The sequence below is a fragment of the Macaca fascicularis genome, chromosome 16 (genome assembly GCF_037993035.2).
Source record: "Macaca fascicularis isolate 582-1 chromosome 16, T2T-MFA8v1.1".
NCBI lineage: Eukaryota > Metazoa > Chordata > Mammalia > Primates > Cercopithecidae > Macaca > Macaca fascicularis.
In genome coordinates, this window is record NC_088390.1 from 69,645,383 (window position 1) to 69,667,065 (window position 21,683).

General features: G+C 36.8%; 1 protein-coding gene across 14 annotated transcripts in view; it reads left to right on the forward strand.

The window, feature by feature from the left end:
* Positions 1 to 21,683, forward strand: part of TANC2 (tetratricopeptide repeat, ankyrin repeat and coiled-coil containing 2) — a 440,902-nt gene that overhangs the window by 144,040 nt on the left and 275,179 nt on the right. For 7 of the 14 annotated variants that reach the window (XM_015438693.3, XM_015438694.3, XM_005584625.4 and 4 more), the window contains one exon: positions 20,239 to 20,349. The exons of the other annotated variants lie outside the window; for them this stretch is intronic. In XM_015438693.3, the coding sequence (XP_015294179.2) occupies positions 20,239 to 20,349 (111 nt within the window). The remainder of the gene's footprint in view (positions 1 to 20,238; positions 20,350 to 21,683) is intronic. 14 annotated transcript variants of the gene reach the window in all.

Below are 21,683 nucleotides of genomic sequence, written 5' to 3' on the forward strand. Positions count from 1 at the left end.
GGGGCGCCCGCCATTGCTGAGGCTTAAGTAGGTAAACAAAGCTGCTGGGAAGCTCGAACTGGGTGGAGCTCACAGCAGCTCAAGGAAACCTGCCTGTCTCTGTAGACTCCACCTCTGGGGACAGGGCACAGTAAACTAAGACACACAGACACCTCTGCACAGACGCAAACGACTCTGTCTGACAGCTTTGAAGAGAGCAGTGGATCTCCCAACACGGAGGTTGAGATCTGAGAAGGGACAGACTCCCTGCTCAAGTGGGTCCCTGACCCCTGAGTAGCCTAACTGGGAGACATCCCCCACTAGGGGCAGTCTGACACCCCACACCTCACAGGGAGGAGTACACCCCTGAGAGGAAGCTTCCAAAGCAAGAATCAGACAGGTACACTCGCTGTTCAGAAATATTCTATCTTCTGCAGCCTCTGCTGCTGATACCCAGGCAAACAGGGGCTGGAGTGGACCTCAAGCAATCTCCAACAGACCTACAGCTGAGGGTCCTGACTGTTAGAAGGAAAACTATCAAACAGGAAGGACACCTACACCAAAACCCCATCAGTACATCACCATCATCAAAGACCAGAGGCAGATAAAACCACAAAGATGGGGAAAAAGCAGGGCAGAAAAGCTGGAAATTCCAAAAATAAGAGCGCATCTCCCCCGGCAAAGGAGCGCAGCTCATCACCAGCAACGGATCAAAGCTGGACGGAGAATGACTTTGACGAGATGAGAGAAGAAGGCTTCAGTCCATCAAATTTCTCAGAGCTAAAGGAGGAATTACGTACCCAGCGCAAAGAAACTAAAAATCTTGAAAAAAAAGTGGAAGAATTGATGGCTAGAGTAATTAATGCAGAGAAGGTCCTAAACGAAATGAAAGAGATGAAAACCATGACACGAGAAATACGTGACAAATGCACAAGCTTCAGTAACCGACTCGATCAACTGGAAGAAAGAGTATCAGCGATTGAGGATCAAATGAATGAAATGAAGCGAGAAGAGAAACCAAAAGAAAAAAGAAGAAAAAGAAATGAACAAAGCCTGCAAGAAGTATGGGATTATGTAAAAAGACCAAATCTACGTCTGATTGGGGTGCCTGAAAGTGAGGGGGAAAATGGAACCAAGTTGGAAAACACTCTTCAGGATATCATCCAGGAGAACTTCCCCAACCTAGTAGGGCAGGCCAACATTCAAATCCAGGAAATACAGAGAACGCCACAAAGATACTCCTCGAGAAGAGCAACTCCAAGACACATAATTGCCAGATTCACCAAAGTTGAAATGAAGGAAAAAATCTTAAGGGCAGCCAGAGAGAAAGGTCGGGTTACCCACAAAGGGAAGCCCATCAGACTAACAGCAGATCTCTCAGCAGAAACTCTACAAGCCAGAAGAGAGTGGGGGCCAATATTCAACATTCTTAAAGAAAAGAATTTTAAACCCAGAATTTCATATCCAGCCAAACTAAGTTTCATAAGTGAAGGAGAAATAAAATCCTTTACAGATAAGCAAATGCTTAGAGATTTTGTCACCACTAGGCCTGCCTTACAAGAGACCCTGAAGGAAGCACTAAACATGGAAAGGAACAACCGGTACCAGCCATTGCAAAAACATGCCAAAATGTAAAGACCATCGAGGCTAGGAAGAAACTGCATCAACTAATGAGCAAAATAACCAGTTAATATCATAATGGCAGGATCAAGTTCACACATAACAATCTTAACCTTAAATGTAAATGGACTAAATGCTCCAATTAAAAGACACAGACTGGCAAACTGGATAAAGAGTCAAGACCCATCAGTCTGCTGTATTCAGGAGACCCATCTCACATGCAGAGACATACATAGGCTCAAAATAAAGGGATGGAGGAAGATTTACCAAGCAAATGGAGAACAAAAAAAAGCAGGGGTTGCAATACTAGTCTCTGATAAAACAGACTTTAAACCATCAAAGATCAAAAGAGACAAAGAAGGCCATTACATAATGGTAAAGGGATCAATTCAACAGGAAGAGCTAACTATCCTAAATATATATGCACCCAATACAGGAGCACCCAGATTCATAAAGCAAGTCCTTAGAGACTTACAAAGAGACTTAGACTCCCATACAATAATAATGGGAGACTTCAACACTCCACTGTCAACATTAGACAGATCAACGAGACAGAAAGTTAACAAGGATATCCAGGAATTGAACTCATCTCTGCAGCAAGCAGACCTAATAGACATCTATAGAACTCTCCACCCCAAATCAACAGAATATACATTCTTCTCAGCACCACATCATACTTACTCCAAAATTGACCACGTAATTGGAAGTAAAGCACTCCTCAGCAAATGTACAAGAACAGAAATTATAACAAACTGTCTCTCAGACCACAGTGCAATCAAACTAGAACTCAGGACTAAGAAACTCACTCAAAACCGCTCAACTACATGGAAACTGAACAACCTGCTCCTGAATGACTACTGGGTACATAACGAAATGAAGGCAGAAATAAAGATGTTCTTTGAAACCAATGAGAACAAAGATACAACATACCAGAATCTCTGGGACACATTTAAAGCAGTGTGTAGAGGGAAATTTATAGCACTAAATGCCCACAAGAGAAAGCAGGAAAGATGCAAAATTGACACTCTAACATCGCAATTAAAAGAACTAGAGAAGCAAGAGCAAACACATTCGAAAGCTAGCAGAAGGCAAGAAATAACTAAGATCAGAGCAGAACTGAAGGAGATAGAGACACAAAAAACCCTCCAAAAAATCAATGAATCCAGGAGTTGGTTTTTTGAAAAGATCAACATAATTGACAGACCACTAGCCAGACTAATAAAGAAGAAAAGAGAGAAGAATCAAATCGACGCAATTAAAAATGATAAAGGGGATATCACCACCGACCCCACAGAAATACAAACTACCATCAGAGAATACTATAAACACCTCTACGCAAATAAACTGGAAAATCTAGAAGAAATGGATAATTTCCTGGACACTTACACTCTTCCAAGACTAAACCAGGAAGAAGTTGAATCCCTGAATAGACCAATAGCAGGCTCTGAAATTGAGGCAACAATTAATAGCCTACCAACCAAAAAAAGTCCAGGACCAGATGGATTCACAGCTGAATTCTACCAGAGGTACAAGGAGGAGTTGGTACCATTCCTTCTGAAACTATTCCAATCAATAGAAAAAGAGGGAATCCTCCCTAACTCATTTTATGAGGCCAATATCATCCTGATACCAAAGCCTGGCAAGGACACAACAAAAAAACAGAATTTTAGACCAATATCTCTGATGAACATCGATGCAAAAATCCTCAATAAAATACTGGCAAACCGGATTCAGCAACACATCAAAAAGCTTATCCACCATGATCAAGTGGGCTTCATCCCTGGGATGCAAGGCTGGTTCAACATTCGCAAATCAATAAACATAATCCAGCATATAAACAGAACCAAAGACAAGAACCACATGATTATCTCAATAGATGCAGAAAAGGCTTTTGACAAAATTCAACAGCCCTTCATGCTAAAAACGCTCAATAAATTCGGTATTGATGGAACGTACCTCAAAATAATAAGAGCTATTTATGACAAACCCACAGCCAATATCATACTGAATGGGCAAAAACTGGAAAAATTCCCTTTGAAAACTGGCACAAGACAGGGATGCCCTCTCTCACCACTCCTATTCAACATAGTGTTGGAAGTTCTGGCTAGGGCAATCAGGCAAGAGAAAGAAATCAAGGGTATTCAGTTAGGAAAAGAAGAAGTCAAACTGTCCCTGTTTGCAGATGACATGATTGTATATTTAGAAAACCCCATTGTCTCAGCCCAAAATCTCCTTAAGCTGATAAGCAACTTCAGCAAAGTCTCAGGATACAAAATTAATGTGCAAAAATCACAAGCATTCTTATACACCAGTAACAGACAAACAGAGAGCCAAATCAGGAATGAACTTCCATTCACAATTGCTTCAAAGAGAATAAAATACCTAGGAATCCAACTTACAAGGGATGTAAAGGACCTCTTCAAGGAGAACTACAAACCACTGCTCAGTGAAATAAAAGAGGACACAAACAAATGGAAGAACATACCATGCTCATGGACAGGAAGAATCAATATCGTGAAAATGGCCATACTGCCCAAGGTAATTTATAGATTCAATGCCATCCCCATCAAGCTACCAATGAGTTTCTTCACAGAATTGGAAAAAACTGCTTTAAAGTTCATATGGAACCAAAAAAGAGCCCGCATCTCCAAGACAATCCTAAGTCAAAAGAACAAAGCTGGAGGCATCACGCTACCTGACTTCAAACTATACTACAAGGCTACAGTAACCAAAACAGCATGGTACTGGTACCAAAACAGAGATATAGACCAATGGAACAGAACAGAGTCCTCAGAAATAATACCACACATCTACAGCCATTTGATCTTTGACAAACCTGAGAGAAACAAGAAATGGGGAAAGGATTCCCTATTTAATAAATGGTGCTGGGAAAATTGGCTAGCCATAAGTAGAAAGCTGAAACTGGATCCTTTCCTTACTCCTTATACGAAAATTAATTCAAGATGGATTAGAGACTTAAATGTTAGACCTAATACCATAAAAATCCTAGAGGAAAACCTAGGTAGTACCATTCAGGACATAGGCATGGGCAAAGATTTCATGTCTAAAACACCAAAAGCAACGGCAGCAAAAGCCAAAATTGACAAATGGGATCTCATTAAACTAAAGAGCTTCTGCACAGCAAAAGACACTACCATCAGAGTGAACAGGCAACCTACAGAATGGGAGAAAATTTTTGCAATCTACTCATCTGACAAAGGGCTAATATCCAGAACCTACAAAGAACTCAAACAAATTTACAAGAAAAAAACAAACAACCCCATCAAAAAGTGGGCAAAGGACATGAACAGACATTTCTCAAAAGAAGACATTCATACAGCCAACAGACACATGAAAAAATGCTCATCATCACTGGCCATCAGAGAAATGCAAATCAAAACCACAATGAGATACCATCTCACACCAGTTAGAATGGCAATCATTAAAAAGTCAGGAAACAACAGGTGCTGGAGAGGATGTGGAGAAATAGGAACACTTTTACACTGTTGGTGGGATTGTAAGCTAGTTCAACCATTATGGAAAACAGTATGGCGATTCCTCAAGGATCTAGAACTAGATGTACCATATGACCCAGCCATCCCATTACTGGGTATATACCCAAAGGATTATAAATTATGCTGCTATAAAGACACATGCACACGTATGTTTATTGCAGCACTATTCACAATAGCAAAGACTTGGAATCAACCCAAATGTCCATCAGTGACAGATTGGATTAAGAAAATGTGGCACATATACACCATGGAATACTATGCAGCCATAAAAAAGGATGAGTTTGAGTCCTTTGTAGGGACTTGGATGCAGCTGGAATCCATCATTCTTAGCAAACTATCACAAGAACAGAAAACCAAACACCGCATGTTCTCACTCATAGGTGGGAACTGAACAATGAGATCACTCGGACTCAGGAAGGGGAACATCACACACCGGGGCCTATCATGGGGAGGGGGGAGGGGGGAGGGATTGCATTGGGAGTTATACCTGATGTAAATGACGAGTTGATGGGTGCAGCACAGCAACATGGCACAAGTATACATATGTAACAAACCTGCACGTTATGCACATGTACCCTACAACTTAAAGTATAATAATAATAAATAAATTTAAAAAAAAAAAAATAAATAAAAAAAAAAAAAAAATAAAAAGCAAAAAACCCCACAAAAATATCTCACCTCATACCTTACAGTCATATCACTATCTGTTATGTACTGTTGCATAGATTGCATTTGTAAATATGTTATGTAAGTTAAATGTGTAAAATCTATTTTGTAATTTGTAAATAGATATAATAAAATCTATTTTGAGATATTTATTGAGAAGGTGAGAGTTAACACCAAAAGACAGTGCTAATATTCATCTTAATAATAGTGATGCAACTCATAAAATGTTGATCGGTGAATTTCCTTGCCACTTTAGGATCTCAATATTCCTTTCAAAAGCTATACATTTGAAAGAGAAGTCTTCAATCACTTTTAGCTGTTCTTTGTTGACAGTAATATTTTATATAAAATTTAAAAATAGGAAGGCCATATACTACAGATTTTTAACAGAGGTAAGATTTCTGGTAAATTTTATTTACACTATTTTCTCTTACATGTTTTAACTTTTCTATGATGAACCATGTTTATATAATATCTTACATTTTAGTGGAGTTATTTATCATAGCTACTTTAAAACTCAGAAGTTGGTCGGACAAATAGTTAGAATTGCTTATATCAGAAGCCAGTAATCATGTATTAGCCAATATATCCAGACTTTGAAATTTGGAACTCCTTTTTATATTGTCAAAAACCTAGTGCTCTTTAGATGTATGGAAATCAAACCTAATAACGTTAAACTTACTGGCATTTGAGTATTGTGTTTCAGGTTATCACATTTAAAAGGCTTTTCTGAGCTCAGATTATTGATTTGTATATGCAAAAATAATAAAATAGGTAATTGAAATTTACACTGCCTTATTTTATCTCATACACTGAGTTTTGCTATTCACTGCTGTGAAGAGATGTCATTTACAACAGGTGCAGGCCATAGTAATTTGCCTGTTTCCTTATAATAAGATAAAGATTTACAGATAAATGAAGAAATAAATCTCAATTTCTTCTTGAAGTGAGAATTTCTTTAAGTTATTCAAAATCCCATTGAAGTAATGTCTGTAGGAATATCCTAAAAGTTATTGTGGTCATTTTTTGAGTAACTGTTTCTTTGGATCGGTATGTTGTCTCCATATTTATTGCTTCTGTGTTCTATCTATATATCAATGTGTCTGGCATATCCTTTTATGTGGCACAACATAATTGCATGAAAATAGTGTGGGAAGAACATACTTATTCTGAGTTACCTTGGATACAGCTGGGAATCACCAGTTTTCTTAGGCCTTAAGTTCTAAACAGATGAAGGACATGAACAGTCACTTATACCTCTATAAATATGTACACAAATATAAACTAGTTAATTCATTCAACAAGTAATAGAGAACTTGCTCTGTGCCTGGCACTATTATAGGCAGTACTAAGGATATAGCAGTATATAAAACAGACAAAGGCTCTACCTTTTTTCAGCCACATTCTGAATAATAAACATATAGAAAATGCACATTAAAATAACAATGAGAGGCTTCTTCCCACTATGATGAATTTACCAGTAATGAACTTGCCTTCCCACTGGAAACAACTGTTTTCAGATATTGGATAACTGACAGCATGGTAATGTGATCCCTGAGAGAAAGGGCATGGGTTGAGAGTGACAAGAACTCAGTGGATCCTGCTTTCTGACAAAAGGTATTCTGACTGTGGAGAACTCTAGCAGAGAGTGACAGTCTTACCGAATCTTAGAGATTGAGGCGGCAAGGGCAACCAGAAGTTACAGAGTACCCAAGAACAGGAAGCTAATCCGAGACAACTACAGAACTCTGCAGAGGGGTCCTTTTGCATCTTTAATACCGAGTTGCAGAGATGTGCAATGAGACTCCACGAGGCTAGAGAAAGAATAAATACCAGGGAGTTTTGAACTGAACAATTCCTAGAGCCCAAATAGGAATGGGAAATTTTTAATTTTTTATTCTTTCTCATTCTGACTGGAAAGATCTTATTAAAAACCTGGAGCATTCAGTAGGGATCCAAGTAAGAGCACACATTAGTAGTAAGGCTAAACTAGCCTCAGAGTAAAAAGTTACTCCAGACCTGCCTAAATAGAGCTTAAAAACAAGTTCAGAAGGACAAACTGATCCACAGTTGACTTACCTGCTTTGGAGGACCAGGAACCAGCTACTTGGTCTGACTGTTAAAAGTTAGGAATAAAGAGGATGTTGATTTCTTTTGTGATGTATCCTTCAAATATCCCTCAATGTGGAAGAGCCAATACACAGCTAAAGTGTCTTTTCTTTTCAAATGTGTTTCCCTTGTAATTCATCTTTGTTCTCAGTGTATTTTGTTGGGTATCTTTTATAGAAAAGAATCCAGTCATTAAAGCTAGAAATTAAATGATTATAGTCATTGTAATGAAGATAGTTTATATAATCTGTTTGTTTCATGAAAGCCTCTCTGTGTCTCTCAGGTGACAAAGATTTGTTTTATCCATGAGCACTTTTTAAGACTCACTTTGTATAGTAAAACTCTTATTTGTAATGTCTGTCTTTGCTTTGATTCTCTATACTACTCAATTAACAAATAATCATTAACCAGCTATCATATGCCAGATACTATTCTAGGCATTGTAATATAAAGCATTGTATTTGATGAAAAAGTTGGGAAATAAACACATAAATTTAGGTCTGTCTTAGGTCCTGATGATGTATATCCAGCCCATTTGAAAGAAAGAGGGCTAAATTTAATACAGGGTCTGCTGCTTTATTAGCTCTGCATCTCATTTTTATGAATGTCCAAGGTATTATATAGAGTATGGCAAAGAATACTATGTTTTTATAAAACCTATTCCCCCCTTTTCCTGGGCTTATAGGTAAACTGCATATAACTGCATATCCCAGCTTTCCTTGCACTTAAATGTGTCTGTCATGTGACTGAGCTTGAATGATGTATGATTGGAAACAGTGTGTTCCAGTTCCAGACATTTCGCAAAGTTCAGAAACTTTACATGTGCAATTCGTCCCTTCCCTTTCCCACCCCCTGCATCTCTGGATGCAGAGAATCCAACAAAGAACTCTGGGGCTGTAAGATACTGTTGGAACTACATTATAAAAAGAAGCTTCCTACCGAATATGCATATTGAAGGAGAAATCTGTTGTATTAGGCTACTGAGATAAAGTTGTTTGTTTCAGCTCTTGGCCTACCCTGACTAATACAAGTAGAAAACATGATTATACTATAACTATAGTGATATATCTATGTGAAAGGACCATAATTTTTATAAATACATAGGCTGAAATTGAGCTTGAGAAACTTCAGTCTTTCTCAAACAGTTCATTAAGATGAAAACATTGCTTTCTTCCTTTTGCATCTAGTGCTAGCTCTTGTTCTGCTTGGACTGTTGTTGGGAGGGCTACTTTAGGCTGTGTCCTTGTGTATCCTGTCCCTCCTTGTTAATCTGTATTCTTCTTCTGTCCTCTGAAATGAAATACGTCTCTTCACCATCTTACCTATCTTTCCCTTTTTCTTTCTTAATGATCAGAGACATATTTTTAAAAGATTTTTCTTTCTGTGCCAGGTTTGGTCATGATAAAATCCTTCATATATTTTGAAGTGTGGTAACACAATTTAGAAACTTTGTGTGAGAACCCACTCTAAAGCTATCAAGAATGACCTCATGATTTACTCTCACTTTAATACAGTAACTACAGCTTTTCTGTATTGACATACCACACTTGTCTAAGTTAGGAAGCTGCATTGTAACCATGGACGTAGGTTATTCACAGATTACACGTGTGTACCACACACAGATTCAGTCTGTGCTTCCTGTCTTCACTTTTGACCTCTGACTATGCCATCCGTGGAATTAAAGGCTATTAAAAGAATAGAGAACTGGATTGGCCCTTCTGGAAAGATGGCAAAAAAAATTTTAAGAGTAGACTGCTCTGATTATCTATCTCATCAAATGACTAGATTGCTCATATGATTATAAGTCTGTTCATATGAGAAGTCTTTTTTTAACTTACTGTTTTCTCTGTTTATACTTGCTATCTCCCAATTCTCTTATTATCTAACCAGTATTCCAGTCATGACTCTAATAGATTGTTATTGTTAATCTGAAAATATTTTGCCACTTCTGTCCTTCATACTGAACACCAACTTAAATACAGTTGCCTAAATGTTTTGCTCACAACTCAACACAAACTAGATAGAAAATGGGTAATTAAGTCAAGTTGCTCTATTGAAATAGAGTTTGGCTGGGTGCAGTGGCTCACTGCTATATTCCCAGCACTTTGGGAGGCAGAAGTGGGCAATTGCTTGAGCTCAGGAATTCCAGACCATCCTGGCCAACATGACAAAACCTCATCTCTACTAAAAATACAAAAAAATTAGTCAGGCATGGTGGCACAGGCCTGTAGTCCCGCTACTTGTTTGATCCTGGGAGGTGAAGGTTGCAGTGAGCCGAAATCGCACCACTGCATTCTAGCCTGGGTGACAGAGCCAGACTGTGTACGATGAAATAGAGTTTGGCCACTGGACGTGGTGGTTCATGCCTATAATCCTAGTGCTTTGGGAGGCTGAGGAGGATTGCTTGAAGCAAGAAGTTTGAGATCAGCCTGGGAAACATAGTGAGACCCTGTCTCTACAAAATATTTTTTAAAATTGCGTGGTGGCATGCGCCTGTAACGCCAGCTACTCAGAAGGCAGAGGGAGGAGGATCACTTGATCCCAGAAGATCAAGGCTGCAGCGAGCTGTGATCATACCACTGCACTTCAACCAGGGTGACAGAGCAAGACCCTGTCTGAAGAGAGAAAGAAATACATGTGGTACCTGCACTGTTTCTTAATTTCATTCATTTGTATAGGATTTCCATGATTTTTGCCCCACCTGGTTATAACTACTCTTTGTTTAACCTACTGTTTTCTTGGAATTTCATGCTTTTGCTTAATTTACTTTGAAAGAAACTTTATATTACTAGTCAAACTAGAAAATCAATATCATGAACATAACTAGAAGATTAACTAGAACATTAGTCTGGCTACTTAAACCTTCAAATGATTCTGAAGCTCAGCTTTCTTTGTTAAAAAGGAGGATTAGCTGATACTAGCTGCACATTAAAATTTTCTTCTTGACCTATTCAGAAGGATTGACAGATAATTGAAAAGAGTAACTTTGTAGTAATTTCATTAGTCGGAATAGGCTAGACTCTATTGCCATAATAAACCATCTTTAAAATGGCAGCAGATTCATACAACAAATGTTGATTTCTAATTCACCCAGCAAACGCTGGCAACTCTCCAGGGCAGCTGTCCTTTATTGCTGCTTCAGTCTTGTAGTTTCACTGTCTCAACATGAGACTTTCATCGTGATTTTTCTGTCAGAGGAAGAGACATATTGTAGAATCATGCAGGGACTATGTCACTTCTGTTTTCATTTCATTGGCCCAAACTAGTCTTTTCTAAACTGCACTACAGCTGGTAATTGTAGTCACCCCTCTGCCTAGAAGGGAATGGAGACCAGGATATTGGTGGGCACTAGTAATGCCCTGTGCTATGTAATTCATTGCTATTTACTGCCATTTTTATGGATGATTTTAAATCATCTTTTACATCCTAAAATCAGTCCCATACCTTCAGGAACAGTTTTTTGTTTTCGAGACAGAGTCTTGCTTTGTTGCCCAGGCTGAGTGCAGAGGCACCATCTTGGCTCGTTGCATCCTCTGCTTCCCAGGTTCTAGCAATTCTCCTGCCTCAGCCTTCCGAGTAGTTGGGACTGCAGGCTCATGCCACCACACCTGGCTAATTTTTGTATTTTTAGTAGAGATGGGGTTTTGCCATGTTGGCCAGGCTGGTCTCGAACTCCTGACCTCAACTGATTCACCTGTCTTGGCTTCCCAAAGTGCTGGGATTACAGGCGCAAGCCACCATGCCCGCCCAGGAACAGTATTATAAATGAAATAATATAATATTTGAAATCAAAATATCAGGATATGTATCTGTAATCTACCACTTAATTACTGTGATCTTGGACAAGAGATCTTGTGATTCTGTTTTCCCATCTGCAAAACAGGATTAATGTATTTTACATAGAAAAATTACAAAGGTGGAATGAGCTTAGGTAAAAATTTAAATAAAAATATAAAATAGAATGGGCGCGGTGGCTCATGCCTGCAATCCCAGCACTTTGGGAGGCCAGTGTGTGCAGATCACTCGAGGTCAGGAGTTCGAGACCAGCCTGGCCAACATGCCAAAACCCGTTTCTACTGGAAAAAAAAAAAAACAACAAAACACACACACACACACACACACACACACACACACACACACAAATTAGCCAGGCATGGTGGTGCACAGCTGTAATCCCAGCTACTCCAGAGGCTGAGGCAGGAGAATTGTGTGAACCCAGAAGGTGGAGGCTACAGTGAGCCGAGACTGTGCCACTGCACTCCAGCCTGGGTGACAGAGCGAGACTCTGTCTCAAGAAAAAAAAAAAAAGTATAAAATAAACTGTTACACAAATGATGTTATTTTATTTGTTGTTACATAGCTTTTTTTGAAAGTGAGGTAGTTGTTTTTAGCGCTGTGTACCTCACGTTAGAATTGAGCTCTAGCAAGATGTTTTGCATCAGTAAAAAAATAGGCCATCTATAGGACCCAACAGAATGATCCCATTTCGTTGGTCTTTCTAAAACAAAATTTAGGGATGTTTTCTCTACCAATGAAATACTCATCTGAAAAAAAATGTTACATTTAATTCTGCCTTGAGTGCCAAAGAAGATCAGAGCAAAATTAAAAGTTTGTATAAAGCTCTTTAAGAAAACTATCATCTATAGATGTAATATTGGAAGAAGTTTTTAAACTTTTTTACTTGATAAACATTAAAATGGTATCATTAATTTTTAAAACAAGGCAAAGTGTGATAATATTTATTTTAATTGATTGAACTAAGAACAAACTAAATTCATAAGCCAGACATCACTACAGATTTCTTAAACACTGTTGGTATAAAGTCTAGCCACATATATCTGAAGTAACTTGATTTTCTAAGTCACTTGCTTCTGTCGCAACTTGTTTCTTAATTTTCTGGTAGAGTTTGTAAAGGAGTGCTACTATTTCTTCTTGAGGTTGATAGGATTCACCAGTGGTGACAACTGAGACTGGACTTTTTTGTGGCAAGATGTTTAATTACTAATTCGGTTTATTTACTTGTTATAAATCTACTCAGATTTTTCCATGTCCTAATGAATGAGTTTTGATCATTTGTGTCTTTCTGTGAATTTGCCCATTTCATCTAAGTTATCAAATTTGTTGGCTTAAAGTTGTTATTAATATGCTCTTATAGTCCTTTACATTTCTGCAGAGTCAATAGTGATGGCCCCATTTTTATTCCTAATTTGATAGTTCATGCTGTTTCTCTTTGTCAGTCTAGAGTAAGTTTTTTCTATTTTCTTTATCATTTCAAAGGATTAAATTCTAGTTTCATCATTTTCCTCTGAAAAGCAAATAAGTTTATTTGCTATTTCATTGATTTCTGCTTTGATCTTTATGGTTTTGTTTTTTTGCCTGATTTGGGGTTCAATGTGTTCTTTTCCAAATTTTTAAAGACATAAGCTGTGAGCATGTTTTTCTCCAGTTACTTTTCAACTGTTGTAACCATAAAATTCTTCATGAAACTTTAAAAGAAGATAAATTAGTGAAATTAATAGATCTTCTGAAACCAGTTTCCTAAAATCACCTTATAAATCCAATTTTTAATAGAAAATTAACATTTATTAAACTCTGATGAGTTGGGAGGCATCTGCAATACATTTTTCTCTTGAAATTGTGTAGCCTATGTTTTGTACCATTTTCATGGCACTTGGCTTTCTCCTGTTTGTATCATAGCTGTTCTTCTCTCTTACCCCATCATTAAGTTCCTTTAGGCTGGCCACTGTCTTAATTATGTTTGAATCCCCTGAAGCATTTCTTACTGCTCTGTGCACATGGTAGGACACAGTAGCATTCATTGAATTGAAGGGAAGAGCTCATGTTTTATGGAATTGGTTTAGAAATAGTTACATGCAGGTTTCTAACAAAATAATTTTCATTTAAACTATCATTCTTTGTATGTGAAAATTTCATGTAGCACCCAATTTGCATTTTCTTTACATAGTTAACTTTCTCCCTCAAAAAACAGGAAATATGAATTATCATTTTTTTCCTCTTCACCATTTTTCACTTTTATCTACCCTATGCCAAAATGTCAAATTCTATTGGTTTTTCCTTCTCTCTGTTTTTTTTTTTGTGCTGTATTTTATTTTTATTTATTGTTTTTGACACCCCTCCCCCCACATTTTGCAAGAAATGAATAACAGGGAAAATCTCCTTGCATTTCCCCATTCTTCAAGATGTTACTTATGTCACCATTGAAGCACATTCATGAGAAATAGTTAATCAGCACATTAGATAGGTAGAAGGATGCCCTTCCCACCTATTTCCAGATTTTAAACCTAACAGAGATCTGGGGTTAATAAGAAGGAAATAAAGAATGACACAAACACTATCTCTCCTTCTACCCTTCTTTCCCACTCCCACTGCAGAAAATTCATGGTATTCAAAGGTTTATTTTCTAGTAAATGTTTAGGAACTAAAGTGTTATAAGATTCTGCATATGAAAGCTTTGTTAAAATGTTTTAAAATATAATTTTCTCTTTCCAGATAAATTTCTCAATGTTTCTCTAGTCTACTTCTTTACAATTCTGTAGTTCAAATCTTTTCTTTGTATGTTGCTTCAAAGAGTTTTACAATTTTAGCTCTTATTTTTAAGTCTTTGATCCATTTTGAGTTAATTTTTATATGATTTAAGATAAGGATCTAACCTCACTCTTTTGCATATTCAGTTTCCTCAAAACCATTTGTTGAAAAGACTGTCCTTTTCTTACTAAATGGTATTAATACCCTTGTCGAAAATTATTGATGATACAGTTTATTTCTGGCCAGCCTTTTCTATTCCATTGGTCTGTATGTCTGTCTTTATGCCAGTACCATACTGTTTAGACTACTATAGCTTTGTATTAAGTTTTGAAATCAAAAAGTATGAGAAATCCAAGTTTCTTATTTTTTTCAAGATTGTTTTGACTGTTTAGGTTCCCTTGAGATTTCACATGAATTTTAAGATGGATGTTTCTATTTCTGGAAAAAAAAAAAAAAGTCATTGAAAGTCGTTGCGATTTTGGTAGGGATTGCATTAAATCTATAGATCACTTGGGTGGTATACCATCTTAATATTGTCCCCCAGTCCATGAAGAATGGATGCCTTTTCATTTATTTGTACCTTCTTTCATTTCTTTCAGCAATGTTTTATAGTTTTCGGTGCACAAGTCTTTTGCTTCCTTGGTTAAGTTTATGTCTACATATTTTATTTTTTTGTTGTTGCTATTTTAAATTGAACTATCTCCTTAGGTTTTTTTTTTCTCAGATTGTTCATTGTTAGTGTATAGAAATACAACTAATTTTTGTGAGTTGATTATGTATCCTGCAACTTTACCAAATTTGTTTATTAGTTCCAGCAGGTATTTTTCTGGAGTCTTTAGGGTTGTCTACATATAAGTTGTCTTCTGCAAACAGATAATTTTACTTCTTCCTTTCTACTTTGGATGCCTTGTATTTCTTTTTCTTACCTACACAAAAATTTTTATTTTCCTACCACATTGGACAATTAATGTTTATTAAGTTATCTGTAGGTTAACTTTACTAAATGTACTTTATAATCTCAAATCCAACTTTGTGAAAATACTTTCTTGATACTTTTATTGTTCTGCCTATCTGTATATTTATCTTTCATTTTATATTTTCTTGATCTTTGCTTTCATTTGGTCTGCCTCTATACTGTTCTCTCAGTATATTCTTGAGTCTTCTGCCAGTTTCCTCCTAAAAAATCCCTTCTGCTATGAAACCTTTACTAAAGACATATACTTCAGTAATTATTTAAAATTCTTTTTTTAATGGCCTTATATTTGTTTGAACTAGATATGCTTCAACATTATCTATAGCATTCCAGTATACAGAGGAACCTCAATAGGTGGATTTTCTCTTTCACCATTAGCATTCCTGTGTGCTCTTATCCTCCCTCAACCACTTGCCTCCCAAGTGATCATGGGAAGAATTAGTGAGTATAGATAGTATTGTTATTACTTCAAAATAGACCCATATGGTTAATACTTTATAACTTAGGACTCTTTAAAAAACAGCAACAGAAATATCAACAACACAAGAGTTAAACTGGTAAAAGAATGACTGAAAAGAAATTCTAATAGCCAGGCGTGGGTGGCTCATGCCTGTAATCCCAGCACTTTGGGATCCTGAGGCGGGCAAATCTTTTGAGCCCAAGGAGTTTCAGACCAGCCTGGGCAACATGGCAAAACCCTGTCTCTACCAAAAAAAAAAAATAATAACGAAAATTACCCAAGCATGGTAGCACATGCCTGTGGTCCCAGCTACTCGGAAGGCTGAGGTGGGAGAATCCCTTGAGCCTGGGAGGAGGAGGTTGCATGTTGCAGTGACCTGAGATCACACCACTGCACTTTAGCCTAGGCGACAGAGCCAGATCCTGTCTCACAAAAAAAAAAAGAAAAGAAATTCTAACTTTACCACACATGTTGATACTATCACAGATGAGGCCTTGATTTGTATTTCATTACAGCTTTTTTCTTAAGAAAATTCTCTTAATGAGCAGCTTGCATGTGGTGGTTGTAGATTCTCTAATCCAGTGTTCACAAACTTCAGTGTGCCGTACGATCACCTGCAGGGCTTGCTGAATACAGATTGCTGGGCCCCTACCTTCCAGAGTGTCTGATTCAGCTTATCTGGGGTGGGGCCTGATCATTTGCATTTCTGACAGATTCCCAGGTAATATTATACTGCTGGTCCAGGCACCACATTTTGTGAACCCGTGGTCTAAAGAATACTGTTTAACTTCCATTCTGTATCACATATTTATTGTTGTCTAACTTAGACCATTTTGATTTGGATACTCTGCTAAGGCATAACATATTGTATTTTCTTCAACATGATTCCCTTCTCAATTAAAAAGTAATTGGTGATATCACTGTTCTCATCCCCTTAGACATCTTTGTTTTACTACCCCCATGCCTCAACATATATTCACGGTTCAAACTCCAAATCATGCTGAATCTGTGATGACAATGATGACAACAGCAAAAACAAATAATAACAGCTAATTTTTTAGAGCATTTATTCTGGGCTAGGTACTGTTTTGAGGATTTTATTTGACTTAATACCCTCACAAATTGTCTTTGATGTTATTAGCCCAAAATAACTGATGAAAGGAAACAGACACAGAAAGGTACTTACAGCTAGGGAAAAAAATGAATGAAATGGGAATCTAATGTAAGCTTTCTGGTTTCAGAGCCCTTACCCTTAATTCCTGCACTCTCAAACTCCTCACTAATGTGCTACCATGTTATGCTGCCTCTATAGTATGTCTGAAACTACTTTCTTACTTTATTTTCTGTAGCCATAGCCCTCATTAGTCCATGTATTAATAAACTTAATAGGTGAGCTGTATCACTGTATCCAAGCACTGTGCTTAAATACTTATACATGTTTGGAATTAGTTAAGCCTCATAACAATACTATGACTTTATTAGGAAACTGAGACTTGGTAAGGCTAAATAACTTGCCCAATTTCTTACTATTAATATATGCTAGAATCAAGACGTAGATTTTTCAGATCACTGTACTTAACCTCTAAGCTGATATGCGTTCATGCGCTCAACCTCTGCCAGATTCTGTAACTCAAGTCGTTGAGGGCATAAGAGTCGATGTTCCCAGTGTCAGTTCCAGTCGCTTCTTTGTGCGGTAGTTTCTGTTATCTCTTACATCACAATAAAATGCCAAGTTTGGGCTTTAGATTATTCCTACCCATCTCATCTCAACCACTTTCTTTCTTCTTTTTAACTATCAGAGAAAGCCTTTTAATGTGGAATTCTCTTACTCATATGAATCATCTTATGTACCATTTTTTAACAATGAAGCAGATTGAAATTCCAGGCTTCCAGGTAAAATATTATGCCCCATCTTCCAACTTGCCCTTTTATGTTCTCCACCAAGCAATATTATGACTGTTGTTCAACTTATCATATCTGTGATTGTCCCTCCTGTGTTTGACTTACAAATGACACTAGTTTTCTTTGACTTGGCTGAGAACTCCATTATCATCTACCTTATAAAGTAGTTTAACTTTATTATTAGACACGCACAGTAACCCATGGATGAGGGAGGAGGTGAAGAGTAGATAGAAGAAAGAATTAGATGTCTCCTGTGAGCTATAAAGATAACCTCAGTTGGAATTTCCTGAGAAGGGAAAATAAAGAAGTTGGTATACATTGAGCTTCATAGATCTAAAATAACTCTCTTTGCTGGAGAAGTGTATATTTTAGTAAGAGGCTTTATTTTTTTTCCTCTGCCAGATCTATTTAACTTCTAATTAACACCATATTGTCCATACTGTCTTCACAGTCTTCAGCTATTTCCTTTTTTCTGTATGATCTCTAGAACCCTGATCTTTTCCCTTGACTTCATATCGTAATTCTTTTACACTCCTCATACCTCCCTTAAGTTCTCCTGCCATCCTTCAATTTTTTTCTTACATTTCTACCCTAAATTTCTGGTCTGTCTGCTAGCCCTAAATTTCATTATTAAAAAAAATGTTTTTAAGATTTTAAGATATATAGAGTCCCTTGAGCAGGGACCTGTGCTGTCTTTGTCAGAACTCAGCAGGTACAACAGTTACTCTGATGCCATGGCAATGCTTTAATAAAATTCTAGCGAAGGACTTAAGAGCTTTAAGGATTAAATTACTGTATAATCATTTTTCCTATACCAAGCAGTATTGAATAAACTGTTGCATTATTTTTAAATCTGTTGGTGAAATTATAATGAAAGAGATTCTAATACGGGCTATTAGTAGCCTGCATATATACATATAAATCACTTGAGATCTTTATTTGTAATAATGATTTTTAAAAACAGGCTCAAGTCTCACACTCATAGCAGAGGTGAGAGGTCTGCTATTCCAAAGTTTGCTTTTGACAGAACCATACTGTTAGGACTCTTAATGTTAGGCCTTTGTTGCCATGGAGACAGTAACAGGCTTTATTATTATTTTTTAACATACGCTTTAAATATACATACCCTAAGGTCTAAAGTGTGACTTAGTTGTCTGTTGGTTTTGAAATTGGCACATTTTGAAAATAGTTTCTATATTCTTTTAATACTTGATTTTTATCCTTCAAAGAAAATGAAGGAGATTTCTGGCCATTGTATGACAGAGTTGTATATTACTTTTTACAGGGTCTTTTGGAATAATGTAGAATCTCTTGTGGGTCAGTAATGGATGAGGATTTTGAAGAACATGCAGAAACTTTTGAAAAAAGTAATGTGATCTTAGACACTCGCATGTCTTGGCCACCTATGGTTATTACACTAATATATAATACAAACAAATCAATTTCAGATTCAGCTAATACTTTTGTGCCAGTGCTGTGCTAAGCACTGTCACCCTATTATAGTTTATTTAATAGAACTCAGTTTGAAAGCACCTAAGCAGTCCTCATATTTTAACTTTTAAAATAACTGATTATTCGAATGTATATCAATAGCGTTCCTGAATTTTTCATCCTAAAAGTTAGTAAATAAAATGTATACATACTTTCAATAAGTAAAACTTTCAATTTAAGAGTTATACTTTATTCATTACAAGAATGAATGGATTCCATGGCATGAGGTATTAATATTCTATAGGCCTCATAATTAAATTGGTAACTAAATCACATCTCTTTAGCTTCTAGTGTCAAACTAGCATGGCCTAGTTAATATTTTAGTCCACCAACAGTTTTGACTTCTTACATTAATAGCTGAGAAGTAAGGTAATTGATTTTCTTGTTAAGGTACGTAGATTAGGTCTGATGGCTTATATTTAATCCTACTTACGGTATTTATCATGACTGAGTATTAGAGTAGTTATTTCTGGATAACAAAAACCTTTTGATTACAATGATTATAAACAAAACCTTAAAACGTTGTCCTGTGCTTTCCTTAGTTAGTATCTGTATTTAATGGCAAAAGAAGCCAAGGTAAGAAAACTCTTTGCTTTATAAAGAGAGGGAAAATAACTAAAGGTAACAATCACAATCTATACTAATAGTTTTGAGTATTAGATTTTAGCTTTTCCATTTTTCAGTGACTTTTAACAAGACCCATCTCCTCTATGAAGAATGCAATTAGTTAGTTTTTTTTCTTCTGGCTTAAAAAATAGGGTAACCTGATCTGAGTCTGACAGAGTGTGTCGTTCATTTAAGTGCTTCCATCTGTTGCCTGCTGTTCCCCTTACTCATGACCCCTCTGTGTTTCTCTCTTTCCCTTTTTCCTTCTCTTTCCCTGTTTCTCTTTCCTTTTTCTCTCTCCTTTCCTTTCTCCTTCTTTCTCTCTTGCTCTCTCTGTCTCTTGCTCGCTCTCTCTCTCTTTTTGTTCTTAGCCCCTCTGAGGAAGGCAAAGTTTGTTGAGAGCCCACGAATTCCAGAATCCGAGCTTGGCTCACCAACCCTCACTTCAGCTCAGAAACTGGACGTGGATGCATACTGCCCTGGTAAGCATGCATGCAGTGTCTGCTTTGAAAGAGGGAGAACTGGATCAGGCCCATCCAGCAGAGCAGTATTTTGCATGTATACTACTCATAAAAACATGTTACCTCTTTTGCAACTGATTGCCTATTCTTCTTAATAGAACATAGTTTTTACTGAATGCCCTGTTTTGACTTTAATACAATAATGAGATTAAGTATTGAAAATAATATCAAAGGTAATTTTCAAAAGAATTAAAATAATTATGGTAGATAAGTAGCTTTAGGTAAGTAGGGTTACTTTTGTGATTTGAGATACTTGAAGAAATTTTGCTGTGGCCATGTGCAAACAGGAATGTTGAAAATGTGAATAAGAATATTCATTCAACACTAGACACAAAAGTGTTGTGTGCAACACTTTTGCATACAACCTTTATGCCTAATTCCTGTTGGATTTCTGGATGGTTATAGAAAATACTTGTGATGCTAGAAACATTAAACTCGAATTAGAAAAGAAATATAGGTTTCCGAGATGGACTCCTTTTGGATACAGATACTCACTTTTAGAAATACCTCTTGTGAATGGCCTGTAAACACATGTGGGAGTTCACTAAAACCCTTCTTGTGTGGGAGCCAAACTGAGAAAGACTCATTATCAATGCTTAGATTCTTTCAAACTTAGATAAGTTGCCTGGCAACATCCTTTACACTCTCTCTACAGTGAGTCTATAGAGCTGTGTCAGAAATGTTCACAGCTCTAGCTGAGTATACAGATTAGAGCATTAGTAAAGGACCTTGGAAGACTTGGTTTTAGGTCTTTTGTTTATTCCTGCTCATTAAAATTGATGTTAAACCACAGTGAATACAACTACTACATATTTACAGCATGAGGGGTCAGCAGAGTAAAATGATTCCTAGTTCTGGGGAGAGTATCAGTAGCTGTGATCTGAAATGTCAGTATAATATACCTTCGAAGCCAGATAAGACATGGTTAAACAAAAAACAAAACAGTAGGAGGAAACTTAGGCCAAATGTCATAAAATGAGAGACGTTTCATTTTGTGAGTCAATTTTGAATATTGAAAGACCTTGGGGATTTTGCTTTCCTTCTGAGTATTGAACTGGCTTCATCCACTCTTATAGATAACCATTCTTTTCTAAATCAATCACAGTTTTGTATTAGGAACCAGCTTTTCTGTTTCCAAAAGGAACAAAATAGCTCTTTAAATGGTACTGTAGCACACAATTAGAAGAATCTTTCATGTTTTGAGGTACTGTCACGCTTCTTGGGCAATGGAATATTATACTTTGCATTTCTTCATGCAAATTTTAGTGTTATAAAGTAAAATAAGTGTGCTAATT